At 52.9% G+C, this 13,243-nt stretch overlaps 2 protein-coding genes across 3 annotated transcripts in view; both read left to right on the top strand.

Annotated features, from left to right (window-relative positions):
- The window catches only part of mdn1 (midasin AAA ATPase 1), a 42,856-nt gene extending 30,896 nt beyond the window's left edge, over window positions 1-11,960 (top strand). For both annotated transcript variants that reach the window (XM_062467370.1, XM_062467369.1), the window contains exons 77-101: window positions 3-108; window positions 311-426; window positions 1,212-1,631; window positions 1,762-1,991; window positions 2,163-2,300; window positions 2,475-2,656; window positions 2,779-2,940; window positions 4,164-4,301; window positions 4,615-4,753; window positions 4,882-5,057; window positions 5,181-5,312; window positions 5,405-5,543; window positions 5,627-5,934; window positions 6,044-6,199; window positions 6,494-6,595; window positions 6,735-6,933; window positions 7,066-7,233; window positions 7,339-7,589; window positions 7,780-7,895; window positions 8,076-8,250; window positions 8,629-8,702; window positions 8,815-8,929; window positions 9,872-9,938; window positions 10,526-10,668; window positions 10,810-11,960. In XM_062467370.1, the coding sequence (XP_062323354.1) occupies window positions 3-108; window positions 311-426; window positions 1,212-1,631; window positions 1,762-1,991; window positions 2,163-2,300; window positions 2,475-2,656; window positions 2,779-2,940; window positions 4,164-4,301; window positions 4,615-4,753; window positions 4,882-5,057; window positions 5,181-5,312; window positions 5,405-5,543; window positions 5,627-5,934; window positions 6,044-6,199; window positions 6,494-6,595; window positions 6,735-6,933; window positions 7,066-7,233; window positions 7,339-7,589; window positions 7,780-7,895; window positions 8,076-8,250; window positions 8,629-8,702; window positions 8,815-8,929; window positions 9,872-9,938; window positions 10,526-10,668; window positions 10,810-10,995 (4,138 nt within the window). In that variant the 3' untranslated portion in view covers window positions 10,996-11,960. The remainder of the gene's footprint in view (window positions 1-2; window positions 109-310; window positions 427-1,211; window positions 1,632-1,761; window positions 1,992-2,162; window positions 2,301-2,474; window positions 2,657-2,778; window positions 2,941-4,163; window positions 4,302-4,614; window positions 4,754-4,881; window positions 5,058-5,180; window positions 5,313-5,404; window positions 5,544-5,626; window positions 5,935-6,043; window positions 6,200-6,493; window positions 6,596-6,734; window positions 6,934-7,065; window positions 7,234-7,338; window positions 7,590-7,779; window positions 7,896-8,075; window positions 8,251-8,628; window positions 8,703-8,814; window positions 8,930-9,871; window positions 9,939-10,525; window positions 10,669-10,809) is intronic.
- Window positions 11,961-12,050: 90 nt separating this feature from the next.
- Window positions 12,051-13,171, top strand: lyrm2 (LYR motif containing 2). Its single transcript, XM_062467375.1, has 3 exons — window positions 12,051-12,206; window positions 12,430-12,570; window positions 12,673-13,171. Exons 1-3 carry the CDS (start codon window positions 12,162-12,164, stop codon window positions 12,754-12,756), a joined length of 270 nt encoding a protein of 89 aa, XP_062323359.1. The 5' UTR covers window positions 12,051-12,161; the 3' UTR covers window positions 12,757-13,171.
- Window positions 13,172-13,243: the final 72 nt, after the last annotated feature.

Below are 13,243 nucleotides of genomic sequence, written 5' to 3'. Positions count from 1 at the left end.
AGGCTGTTCACAGAGTTGGCAGCAGCGTGGGACGGCTGTCAGAAGTATTTCTATCGCTCCTGGGCTCGGAGGACAGCCATGCAGACGGCGCTTCAGAGCGCTGCCAAGGTGAGACACAGACGGCACAACTGGGTTTCTGTGTCAGCTGTAGTGGTCAGGAGCTGGGGGTGTGTGTATTTCAGTAGGTGGGCTGGGGGTGTATGTGTTTCAGGGGGTGGGCTGGGGGTGTGTGTGTGTATTTCAGGAGGTGGGGCTGACTGTGTTTGTGTGTTTCAGGAGGTGGGGCTGACTGTGTTTGTGTGTGTTTCAGGAGGTGGGGCTGGGGAACATCGACCGCTGCAGGGGGTTCTCCTCACACCTGTTCAAGCTCCTCCTGAAGCAGAGACGCCGGCTGGCCAGGCTGACGGAACAGTGGGTGCACCTCAGGTCAGACCTCCACCCTCCACCCTCCACCCTCCCCCTCCACCCTCCTCCCTCACCCTCCACCCTCCACCCTCACCCTCCTCCCTCACCCTCCACCCTCACCCTCCACCCTCCTCCCTAACCCTCCCCCTACACCTTCCACCCTCACCCTCCTCCCTCACCCTACACCTTACACCCTCCACTCTCCACCCTCCCCCTACACCTTCCACCCTCACCCTCCACCCTCACCCTCCTCCCTCACCCTCCTCCCTCACCCTCCTCCCTCACCCTCCACCCTCACCCTCCCCCTACACCCTCCACCCTCCCCCTACACCCTCCTCCCTCACCCTACACCTTACACCCTCACCCTCCCCCTACACCCTCCTCCCTCACCCTACACCTTACACCCTCACCCTCCCCCTACACCCTCCACCCTCCCCCTACACCCTCCACCCTCACCCTCCCCCTACACCCTCACCCTCCCCCTACACCCTCCTCCCTCACCCTACACCTTACACCCTCACCCTCCCCCTACACCCTCCACCCTCCCCCTACACCCTCCTCCCTCACCCTACACCTTACACCCTCCACCCTCACCCTCCACCCTCCCCCTACACCCTCCTCCCTCACCCTACACCCTCCACCCTCACCCTCCTCCCTCCCCTTCCACCTCCACCCTCACCCCCCGAGCCACCATCTGCTCCTCCAGTTACCCACCAACTCTGCTCTCATACTGGATGTACAAACATCCTCACAGGCTTGTTGCTGGTGTGCTCCCCCCTCTCCCCTCTCCCCTCCCTCACACACAGGAGGTTAACCACCAGCGTTCAGGGGATCCAGGCCAACCTCCAGAGCCAGGGCCCAGACGCAGGAGGTCTTCCCCCTCAGGTCGCCCTCCAGGGCTGGGTGTCCCGGGCCCAGGGTCTGGCCGCCCAGTGTGCCACCCTCCTCCAGCAGCTGGCCTGGCTGCTCCAGTGCTGCCCGGAGAACCACCACCACCCAGGCCTGCAGGACACGGAGGGGGCAGGCGGCCCGGCGGAGCCCAGCCTGAGGTGCCCTACTCCCCTGGCGGCCCAGCGCCAGCCCCTTGGCTGTCTGATGAGGAGGGGAGACCCAGGCTGGTGCCAGCTGAGCCAGCGCGTGGCAGCCATGCTGGCCCAGACCCAGGCCCTGAAGGAGGAGCTGCAGGCAGTAGCACAGCAGTCCACACAGGGGGCGCTGCACACCTGGTGAGCGCACACACCCACACCGCATTGCTTCTACAGTGTGTCTTCTAATGTATGTTCCGGTCTTTAAACAAGATGACAAAAAGACGTTGTTGTTGTTGACAAAGCCCCTCCTTCACCTCGATCCCCACAGGAGCCATTTTGCCACGTGCTGTTCTGGTTTGGACCGGCTGGGCTCGGTGGCGGGCCAGATGCTGTCCGTGGAGCAGCTGTTCACCCCGGCGGGGCCAGAGGGCCCTGCAGGCTCCCAGCCTGGCCTGGCCTCCAGCCTGCGCTACATCAGAGGAGAGGTGGAGGCCTGTCTCACAGAGTTCACCACCTGGAAGGCTCAGCACCTCTCCCTGGGCCACGGGGGACACACAGGTAGGCCTGTACGCATGTGAACAGGAAGTAACACACCAGCGTTTTTATATCAATTTGATCATTGAATACGAATAAAATAAATATTGTATGTATGGAAAAAGTATCCTATGAGTTGGACACCCATGATTTATTTCATAAATAAACTTGTATCTGTCCCTCATGGCTTCACAGGGAGCCAGCAGGACTTTGGCTCTGAGTTCTCTGGCGAGCTGGAGAACACCATCAACATGGTGCTGTTAGCCATCCAGACCCTGGTGAAGAGAAGGGAGGGTGAGGCCAAGGGAGAGCAGCACGCGGGCGCCAAGAGAGGTGAGAGACTCCAGCATCCTCCCTGTTCACTGTGGGTGAACTCACCCTCCTGTCTGGACTGAGGAGTGGGGGGGGGGAATCTTCCAGCACCTGGAAGTGAGATCATCGAGATTAGAACACAAACCATGGTGGTCTCGGTGGTGTTGATGCGGATGCGTGCTGTGCTGTGTCCAGAGAGCGAGGAGGAGGAGGCTGCGGAGGACCTGCTGAAGCCCGGACACCTCAGCCGCCTCCTGGAGGAGGAGCTGGCGGGGGAGCTGGGGTGTCTGGCCCTGGGGGACGTCAGCGCCGCTCTGGAGCAGCTGCTTAACAGACTGGCAACACACAGAGAGACCTGTCCTTCACAGCAGCTACATGTACGTGCTCACACACTCACAGTTCAATTCAATTTTCTTAGACATAGAAGAATAATGGTGTTCTTTGAAGTGTGTTAACTCCCAGTGTGTGTGTGTGTGTGTGTGTGTGTGTGTGTGTTCAGGAGCTGACTGAGGCGTGTGTGTTGCTAGTGCGTCTGGAGCCCATGCTGGGTGTGTACTCTGAGCTGGTGCGCTACTATCTGGCCGTGTCTCTGGGAGCCCACAGGAGCACCGGCAAGCTGCTGTCAGTCCTGGCCAGCATCTTCACCGAGCTGGCTCAGAAGGTAGGCCCTCCACCTCCACCTCCCCCTTACACCTCCACCTCCCCTTACACCTCCCCCTCCCCTTACACCTTACACCTCCCCTTACACCTCCCCCTCCCCTTACACCTCCCCCTCCCCTTACACCTCCCCCTCCCCTTACACCTCCACCTCCCCTTACACCTCCCCCTCCCCTTACACCTTACACCTCCCCTTACACCTCCCCCTCCCCTTACACCTCCCCCTCCCCTTACACCTCCCCTTACACCTCCCCCTCCCCTTACACCTCCCCCTCCCCTTACACCTCCCCCTCCCCTTACACCTCCCCCTCCCCTTACACCTCCCCTTACACCTCCCCTTACACCTCCCCTTACACCTCCACCTCCCCCTCCCCTTACACCTCCCCTTACACCTCCCCTTACACCTCCCCTTACACCTCCACCTCCCCCTCCCCTTACACCTCCCCTTACACCTCCCCTTACACCTCCACCTCCCCCTCCCCTTACACCTCCCCTTACACCTCCCCTTACACCTCCCCCTCCCCTTACACCTCCCCCTCCCCTTACACCTCCACCTCCCCCTCCCCTTACACCTCCCCTTACACCTCCACCTCCCCCTCCCCTTACACCTCCCCTTACACCTCCCCCTCCCCTTACACCTCCCCTTACACCTCCCCTTACACCTCCCCCTCCCCCTCCCCTTACACCTCCCCTTACACCTCCCCTTACACCTCCACCTCCCCCTCCCCTTACACCTCCCCTTACACCTCCACCTCCCCTTACACCTCCACCTCCCCTTACACCTCCACCTCCCCTTACACCTCCCCTTACACCTCCCCCTCCCCTTACACCTCCACCTCCCCTTACACCTCCCCTTACACCTCCACCTCCCCTTACACCTCCCCCTCCCCTTACACCTCCCCTTACACCTCCCCCTCCCCTTACACCTCCACCTCCCCCTCCCCTTACACCTCCACCTCCCCTTACACCTCCCCCTCCCCTTACACCTCCCCTTACACCTCCACCTCCCCCTCCCCTTACACCTCCCCCTCCCCTTACACCTCCCCTTACACCTCCCCTTACACCTCCACCTCCCCCTCCCCTTACACCTCCCCTTACACCTCCCCTTACACCTCCCCTTACACCTCCACCTCCCCCTCCCCTTACACCTCCCCTTACACCTCCCCTTACACCTCCACCTCCCCTTACACCTCCCCCTCCCACTGATGGTTCCTCCTCTGTGCGCAGGGCTTCTGCCTGCCCCAGGAGCTGATGGAGGGAGGAGACGGAGAAGGAGCCACGGACTTCCATGACTACGAGGGTGGAGGCATAGGAGAGGGGGAGGGAGTCAAAGACGTCAGTGACAAGATCGAGAACGAAGAACAGGTGATGTGTGCCCGGAGGGCGGGTTTCATGCAGGACGAACGCTAGCCCTCCATGCTGTCCAGGCAGCTTGTGTGTCCTGACCCCTGTGTTCATCCTGACCCGTGTTCATCCTGACCCCTGTGTGCGTCCTGAGCCCTGCATGCGTCCTGACCCCTGCGTTCGTCCTGACCCCTGCGTTCGTCCTGACCCCTGTGTGCGTCCTGACCCCTGCGTGCGTCCTGACCCCTGCGTGCGTCCTGACCCCTGCGTGCGTCCTGACCCCTGCGTGCGTCCTGACCCCTGCGTGCGTCCTGACCGCTGTGTGCTTGTGCAGGTGGAGGACACCTTCCAGGAGGGTCAGGAGAAGAAGGAGGAGGAGCAGGATAAGAAGAACATCAAAGAGGAAGATAACGCCATCGAGATGTCGGAGGACTTTGATGGGCAGATGCATGATGGGGACGAAAGAGAGCCAGGTAGGGCACCTGCTGGGACACCTGCTGGGTCACCTGCTGGGGCAGAGCTGGGGCAGAACTGGGTCAGAACTGGGCACTCCTCCAGGCTTGGATGTCACAGTGGTCTGTGCCTCTTGGTCTGTGTTTAGGTGAGGAGTCGGAGGAGTCAGACAAGGAGGATGAGGAAGAGCTGGATAAGAAGATGGGCGACCTGGGCGAGGGTCAGACTGACACCCTGGACGAGAGGATGTGGGGGGATGATGAGGAGGATGAAGATCTGGAGGGTAGCGACAAGGAGGAGGAGTCTGGCCAGGGAATGGACCAGGTATGTACAACGAGCTTAGTTCAAGATGATCCTACTGACTCACGTCAGGTTGAGGAGCGTAGCTTGCCACTTGCTTAATCTGTTTGCTTATCCGCATGTTCCTTTTTGGTATTTCTGTTTTAGGGCGAATCGGAAATGGTTGCCAAGGACGACAACCTTGATGCAGCCGACCCCAACAAAGATCAGAAGAACCAGGACAAAGACCAGTCGCTGGAGGATGAGGAGAAGGAGAAGATCCACGAGCAGGGAGATGAGGTGTGGCTCGGACGTCTTGATGTACCTGCTTGTGATTAGCAGAGAGAGAGAGAGAGAGTCTCTGTTATATCTGTGCTGCTGCTGTATTTCAGCGCGAGTTCGACGAGAACGAGGTTGACCCCTATCATGGGAAACAGGAGAAGAAGCCAGAGCCTGATGCCATGGACCTGCCGGATGACCTCAACCTGGACCAGGAGGACGACCAGGCTGGGGACGAGGGCGAGGGAGACGGTACGGGGTCAGGGGTCAAACTTAAGGGTGGAGTTGATTGGGCTCAGACCAGTCAGAAATACCTATTTTCTCTTTCCTTCCAGAAGAGAATCCTTTCGACATTGACGAGAAGCCCATGGACCTGGATAAGGAGGGAGGAGAGGAGGAGGGAGAGGAGGAGGGAGGAGAGGAGGGAGCAGGAGAGACGGCCGCTGAGCAGCCAGGAGAGGAAGAGTGCAAGGAGCCAAAGACTGAGGAGGAGGAGGAGCAGGAGGGAGGAGGAGAGAAGCCAGAGGAGGACAGTGAGCCTGGAGTCAAGGAAGAAGAGGAGGAGCAAGAAAAAGATGAAGGACAAGAGGCGGGAAAAGAGAAAGACCTGACTATCCCAACAGACAAAGGCCAGAAACCAAAGGTAACTGAAACTCTCATTTACCACCTACAGAAAACGGTATTGTGCGTGTGTGTGTGTGTGTGTGTGTGTGTGTGTAGAAGTAACCAAGTCTCTGTGGTGTCTTCAGGAGGAGGAGGAGGAGGGGGTGGGTGAGGACGAGGAGCAGCCGGAGACGGTGAAGAGGGAGGAACACGCCACAGACGGCCAGACAGGAGAAGAGAACGTCCAGAGCGACACAGCTGTGGAGCTGGCAGGAGAGGCGTCAGAGAGAGACCAGGCTAAAGAGGTACGGCACACAAACACACGCACACGCACACGTTAGGATCATTCTTGTGAGGACCTACAATTGACTTCCATTCAAAATTATGTTCTCTCTAACCCTTAACCCTAACACTAATTCTAACCCTATCTATTAAACTCCCTGGACAAAGCATTTGACCTTATGGGGACCAGCACAAGGTCCCCCCAAGGTCAAGTTTGACCAGTTTTACTGTACGTAAAAGTCCCCACAAGGGGATAGAAATACCAGCACACACACACACAATAGTCCCAGCCACCGATGTGTGACTTGTGTCCCCAGGAGCACGGTAGCGGGGCAGCGGATGCCAGTCAGACTGAGGGCCACAAGTCCAAGCTGACAGCCAGGATGACCTCACAGAGACAGAGTCAGAGCAAAACACAGGTACGACTCACAGAGGAGCGTGGAAACACCAGTCAAACCAGACCTGGGGTGTTTCTCTCCCTGAACTAGAAGCTCTCTCTCCTCTCTCTCTCTCTCTCTCTCTGTGTCTCTCTCTCTCCTCTATCCTCTCCTGTTCCAGAGCTTCAAGAGGAAGCCGGGCCGGGCGGACAACGAGCGCTCGACCGGAGACGACAGCGAGCGCGTCAACAAGCGCCTGCGTACGGTAGAGAGCAGCCAGGAGCGACGCCAGGACGCCAAGCAGCCGCCGGCACAGCAGGAGTCCGACCTGTACGAGCACATCAAGCAGGGAGAGACGGCCTACGACAAGCAGACATACGGTCAGACACCACCTCTCTGTACTCTGGGACTAAATACTGTTCAGTTTTATGTTTTAAAGTAGCCTTCCTCTAACGGAACTTTCAAATACCTCTGAGAGCTGATTGGCTCCCACGCCATGTGTTGTTTGACAGATGTGGCCAGCGCAGAGCAGCAGAAACCAGCCGGTCCACAGCACGACTCGGACCCAGACGACGATGACGTTGCCATGGACACGGAGGACCAGGAAGAGGACCTGCAGGCTGCGGATGCTCAAGAGTTGAAGCCCGAGCAACTAGACTCTACTAAAGGATCCCAGAAAGGTGCCCTGTTCATCCCCTCATCATCCCATTCTGCTCTGCACAGCTTAGACATGTGTGTCTGTCTGTGTGTCTGTGTTGTAGCTCATGCAGTTTCCCCTTGTGTAGGACTGGACAGTGGAGATATGGAGGCCAAGAGACAGGGAGAGGAGGAAGAGAAGCGATGGAAAGACAGAGAGAGACTGGAGGAGGAGGAGGAGGAGAGACCAGAGAGGAGCACAGAGTCCACCATCCACACGGTCCCTGACCTGCTGATGGAGACCCAGCGGGCTCCACCCCCCGACCCGGACCAGCTGAGGAGGGAGATGGAGCTGCAGCTGGAGTCCTGGCAGAGACAGGCTCCAGGAGACCACGAGGAGGTGCACACACACACACACACACACACACCACTAGTACACACACAACACTAGCTGTCACAGCATTGTACTTTCATATGTAGATACACAACTAGATCAAAGCCTTGGTTGTTGGCTTTAGACCGTTTGCTCTGTGTCGTCTGACCCTTGTCCTGTGTGTCCCTGCGTGTCCCTGCGTGTCCCTGTGGTCCAGGAGAGTGCGGCGGCTGCCATGTGGCACCAGTACCAGACCCTGACGTCGGGCCTGTCCCAGCAGCTATGTGAGCAGCTCCGCCTCATCCTGGAGCCCACACGCGCCGCCAAGCTCAAGTAAGCAACGCCTCCCCAGGACCTCCACGCCACAGTTGTGGTCATTGTTGATTTGAGTCTTCCGTTCTCAAAACTGGATGGATTCTGTGAAACGACACTTTCTTTGGAGGGTGCGTTTTTTTTGTTCCAGTTCTTTTAAGGAGCTCGTCTTTTCTTTCTTCCTCTCTTCTTGGACCACAGGGGAGACTTCCGCACAGGCAAGCGCCTGAACATGCGCAAGGTCATCCCCTACATCGCTAGCCAGTTCCGCAAAGACAAGATCTGGCTGAGGAGGACCAAGCCTAGTAAGAGGGAGTACCAGATCTGCTTGGCTGTGGATGACTCGTCCAGCATGGTGGACAACCACTCCAAACAGGTAGGAGAATCCAGCTAGAGCCCTGGGTGGCCTCAGAACTTGATATTTTCAGAAAGAAAGTTTTGAAAGGTTGAAAGAATATTTTCCCTAAAAAGTTTTTGAAAAAACGTAACTTTTGGTGTTTAGTGTGTGGGTGGAAAAAAAATAGCGAAAGATAAGCTTTTTTTTTTTTTTTTTTTTTGGAAAGGTTGATAAAATATTTTCAAAAAGGTTTTGAACAAATATTTTCCAACAAAGTTTTGAAAGGTTGGAAAAAAGCTTTCAAAAAAAGTTGATGGGTTGAAAGAACATTTTCGAAAAAAAATATAAACTTTTTTTGTGAGCCTGTCAGGACTGCGTCTGCTGCTCATAACCCAACATGTTTCCTGTGACTTGCAGCTGGCGTTCGAGTCCCTGTCTGTGATCGTGAACGCCCTCACTCTCCTGGAGGTGGGCCAGGTGTCGGTGTGCAGGTAACATGCTCGCTCACCCCTAGAGGGAGTGTATGACAGCTACTTAGAAGTACTTCTACAATTCCTAACTCAACAAAAAAGCATTTTTATTATTTTCTTCTTCTTCTGTCAGTTTCGGCGAGACTGTGCAGCTGCTCCACCCGTTCCAGCAGCAGTTCACTGACGAATCAGGCGCCAGGATCCTGAGGCTTTGCCAGTTCAAGCAGAAGAAGACCAGGATAGCTCAGGTGGAGAAATCTGACATCCATCCACCCCTTCTGATGACTTATGTCTTATAAAATATAATTGTAGAAATAGTTAATGATTTCTTCTTAACTTGTCATTAGTGGAACCCATCTATTTCTCCAGTTACTTGTTTGACTGTAGATGTCTGTTCAGACTAGACTGACCAGTGTTGTTTGGCTGTAGATGTCCATTCAGACTAGACTGACCAGTGTTGTTTGGCTGTAGATGTCCATTCAGACTAGACTGACCAGTGTTGTTTGGCTGTAGATGTCCATTCAGACTAGACTGACCAGTGTTGTTTGACTGTAGATGTCTGTTCAGACTAGACTGACCAGTGTTGTTTGACTGTAGATGTCTGTTCAGACTAGACTGACCAGTGTTGTTTGGCTGTAGATGTCCATTCAGACTAGACTGACCAGTGTTGTTTGGCTGTAGATGTCCATTCAGACTAGACTGACCAGTGTTGTTTGGCTGTAGATGTCCATTCAGACTAGACTGACCAGTGTTGTTTGACTGTAGATGTCTGTTCAGACTAGACTGACCAGTGTTGTTTGACTGTAGATGTCTGTTCAGACTAGACTGACCAGTGTTGTTTGGCTGTAGATGTCCATTCAGACTAGACTGACCAGTGTTGTTTGGCTGTAGATGTCCATTCAGACTAGACTGACCAGTGTTGTTTGGCTGTAGATGTCCATTCAGACTAGACTGACCAGTGTTGTTTGACTGTAGATGTCTGTTCAGACTAGACTGACCAGTGTTGTTTGACTGTAGATGTCTGTTCAGACTAGACTGACCAGTGTTGTTTGGCTGTAGTTGTCTGTTCAGACTAGACTGACCAGTGTTGTTTGACTGTAGATGTCTGTTCAGACTAGACTGACCAGTGTTGTTTGGCTGTAGTTGTCTGTTCAGACTAGACTGACCAGTGATGTGTTTCCATCTGTCAGTTTTTGGAGACGTCAGCCGGCATGTTTGTATCAGCGCGGCAGCAGACTCCTGGGGCCATGCACACAGGTACGAAGCACCTCCAGCCTTCTCTTAACCCTCAGAAAATCACTGATCTCAATATCTCCTTTCATCTGTCCACTGTAACATTTAACTCTGTTTCCATTAAAACAGACTGCCTGATTTCCTTTGTTAGGCTAGTGCTTTGGTTGGGGTGAGTTAGGAATCTCATTAGTCCTTAACCTCCAGTAATGAGAAAAGACATTCATGAATGCCCGCTGATTGCATTCACTTCTGAGCCTATTGGGTCAATGCCCTGGTTGTATCTGATGTCCAACAAACACGCTCTGAGTGAAGCCGTGGTAGCAGAGGGAGCTGGGAGAGCAGAGCCAGGTACTGTTATTGAAAGGAAGGCCATTGTTCCTCCCTACAGTGCCCACGGTGGAGTTAACGTTTCGTCTTTGTGGAACCGCGGCGCAGATCAGTGTAGAACCGGTATCAGGCTCCCTATGTGCTCCCCAGACTCCCAGAGGCGTGTAACCAGAGAGCCACAGACATTGTGAGACGGTCTACACTGGCTGACCTTTCTCTCCCTGACTCTCTCTTCTGCTCCCTCTCTCGTCCTTCTCTCTGGCCGTGTCTCTCTCTCCGCGCAGACACAGCCCAGCTGCTGCTCATCGTGTCGGACGGCAGGGGCCTCTTCCTGGAGGGGAAGGAGAGGGTGACCGCGGCAGTGCAGGCGGCTCGCAGCGCCAACGTGTTTGTCATCTTTGTGGTGCTAGACAACCCCAACTCAAGGGTAAGGGCCACTCGCCTGTATGAAACCAAGTTGAAGCGTGTGGTTGTGGGTGGTGAAGAAATCCTCCATGACAGGTGACTAGGTTGAAACCTTGTTCAGCCCTTCTCCTCTGAACGTTTGTCTTCTGGCTCTCTCGTGCAGGACTCCATCCTGGACATTAAGGTGCCCATCTTCAAAGGCCCGGGTGAAATGCCGGAAATCCGCTCCTACATGGAGGAGTTCCCCTTCCCCTTCTACGTCATCCTGCGGGATGTCAACGCCTTGCCTGAGACCCTGAGCGATGCACTGAGGCAGTGGTTTGAACTCGTCACGGCAACCGACCTGTAGGCCAGCGAGAAGCCATCCCAGGTGGCGGCATCGACACTGCATAAGGCCACTCTGCTGCTAGCCTCCTCTCTTAGACTCAAACACGGGACTCAAAAGACGGACTTGCCGCTGTACATGTGCCTTTATTTTCTTATTTTTACTCTCATTTTAGTAGACTCTGTAGAGTTTGATAGCAACCTCTGACATTTCGTCTTTTGTCATCAGGGGAATTCTGGAAGTTCTTTTGTAACGTAATAAGGATTGCTGTAACTTGCACGTCTATAACAAATGATAGAAGCAAATGTGATCCCCTTTGTGTGAAAAACCTTGAAGGTAAATACCTCTTTCCCCCTGTAATATACCCCTCCTTCACAATGTGTGGATGTTTCAGTGTTACATTGCTCATCAGCCCATTTCTGCTTAAATGTGAACACATTGACTGACTGTGGGATAACTGACAGTTGTAAAATGTGTTTTTGCACACAATTTGTAAAAGAAACACCCCCCTACGTGGCAAATCATGGCAAAAAAAGAAGCATGTTGATATGTTCTAGATACATTTGAAATTACTGAAATGTGCCTTGAAGAAAGTTGCATCTCATTTTACACCATGTACTCAAAGAGCAGTTGTTTACCTCAGGTAAACGGTTAGGGGCCCAAATGTATCATTCTACCCAAAAATGAGGCCATTATTACTTGCAGTAAGATCCATGTAAAGGTCACAGGTTTTTAGAAAGCCAGTTCTTATGCACTTTGAAGCACAAGGACTGCTAATACCTATTTTGATAGAATCTCCAATAACTCATTTTCTGGTCTAGAAACATATCAACTAATCAGTTGTATTGACGACTTTCCCATATCACAAAGTAGTGCTAATGATTACAGAATGTTTGTGCATTGAAATGTTTATCATCAAGGTGTTTTGTAATGTGGACATGAATATAATCACACGTAGATTAAATTCTAAAAAGTTGTTCCTTCATACCATCCATCAGTTAAACAATGCCATGACAAAATAAAATGTATGAAAAAATAGAAACGTGTACAATTCGTCTTGAAGCCATGATACCCCAGCCCACACGAGGGAGCCGTTGGGTTAGGTGAGTTGAAGAGGCCACAACAAGCGAAGCACAGTAGCCTAGCTAAGCTAGTGAGGCTAAACAACCGAGCAGAAGTTCAGTTACAACATGGCCATCTCAAGGTTACCTCATGCAGCGCTTACCCTGAAGCAGGTAGACTACCGTACCCAAGATTGAGCTTGCATTTACAAAAACATTTATATTCACAGTAACGTTGAGAGTATTCGTTCTTTAAAACTGAGTCAGCCTCGTCTCGCTGACATTTTGCAACTAGCTAGTAGCGTTTATGCTAGCATGCCAACTGACTTGAGCTAGGTAACGTTAGCTAGGTAAGTTAACTGAATCGTAAAAGAAAACTTTACCTTTCTGTGTGCAGTTTTTACAGAGGCAGAAGGTTTTAGGTTTGTACAGAAACATGATGAAGACCATAAGGCAGGTACCTGACGAGGAGGACCGAAAATACCTGAAGGACTGGGCAAGGGACGAATTCAAAAGGAACAAGAATGCCACAAATCAGGTAACTTAACGAGCTCCAGCTGAATCGGTGTCCTGAGACTAATTATATTAGCAAAATTATAAGCAAATCATCTGTAATAATACACAAATCTCTCATCCCCAGGACGCGATCCGTATGATGATCACACAAGCAAACAATCATCTTGAGGACCTACAGAAATCTCTTGCGTTGGCTGGTAGAAGCTAGCTAGGCTAAACAAGTGACAGGCATTGGATGCCTAAAGAACCTGCGGTGCTCATCTGAGAGCAAGCTCTGCGACTCTTCATTGAGCCGAGTATGTGTTGGATTAATACCTCATCGCCTGGCAAGAGAGGGACTTGGAACACAAAATACTTTTTGCAAGGCCAACTCGTCCCTCCCCAAACCCTGACACCGACACTTTGTGGTGCGCAGTGTGACTGAGAAATATTATGTTGTAATATATGTGATCAGAAGAGTGGTGAAATCGTTATGCTCTTACAGTTTACTATCAATTTAAATTGCGACTATTCTGCAAGACTAAGAGTTTATTTCTGTGCACTTTACATTTTCGCATGTTATGTTCTTGTTGAATATATTTTGCAACTGGCAAACAATGAAATGTCATTTCAACTCTTTTCTTTATAAAATACATTTTATTTTCTCCAAGCTTTGTCACATATAATCCATATTGATATTATCAACGAACATTATA

Source organism: Osmerus eperlanus, chromosome 8, assembly GCF_963692335.1.
Source record: "Osmerus eperlanus chromosome 8, fOsmEpe2.1, whole genome shotgun sequence".
In the NCBI taxonomy this organism is placed as follows: Eukaryota; Metazoa; Chordata; class Actinopteri; order Osmeriformes; family Osmeridae; genus Osmerus; species Osmerus eperlanus.
Note: the sequence above shows the minus strand (reverse complement) of the source record. Positions and strands in the feature narration are given on the sequence as shown.

What these genes read in the sequence shown, in the direction of transcription:
- lyrm2 (XM_062467375.1), top strand. Translation starts at nt 12,162, where the DNA reads ATGGCCATCTCAAGGTTACCTCATGCAGCGCTTACCCTGAAGCAG. An exon ending in CAGCGCTTACCCTGAAGCAG is followed by an intron (nt 12,207 to 12,429) that starts GTAGACTACCGT and finishes TTCTGTGTGCAG; the next exon opens with TTTTTACAGAGGCAGAAGGT. An exon ending in ACAAGAATGCCACAAATCAG is followed by an intron (nt 12,571 to 12,672) that starts GTAACTTAACGA and finishes TCTCATCCCCAG; the next exon opens with GACGCGATCCGTATGATGAT.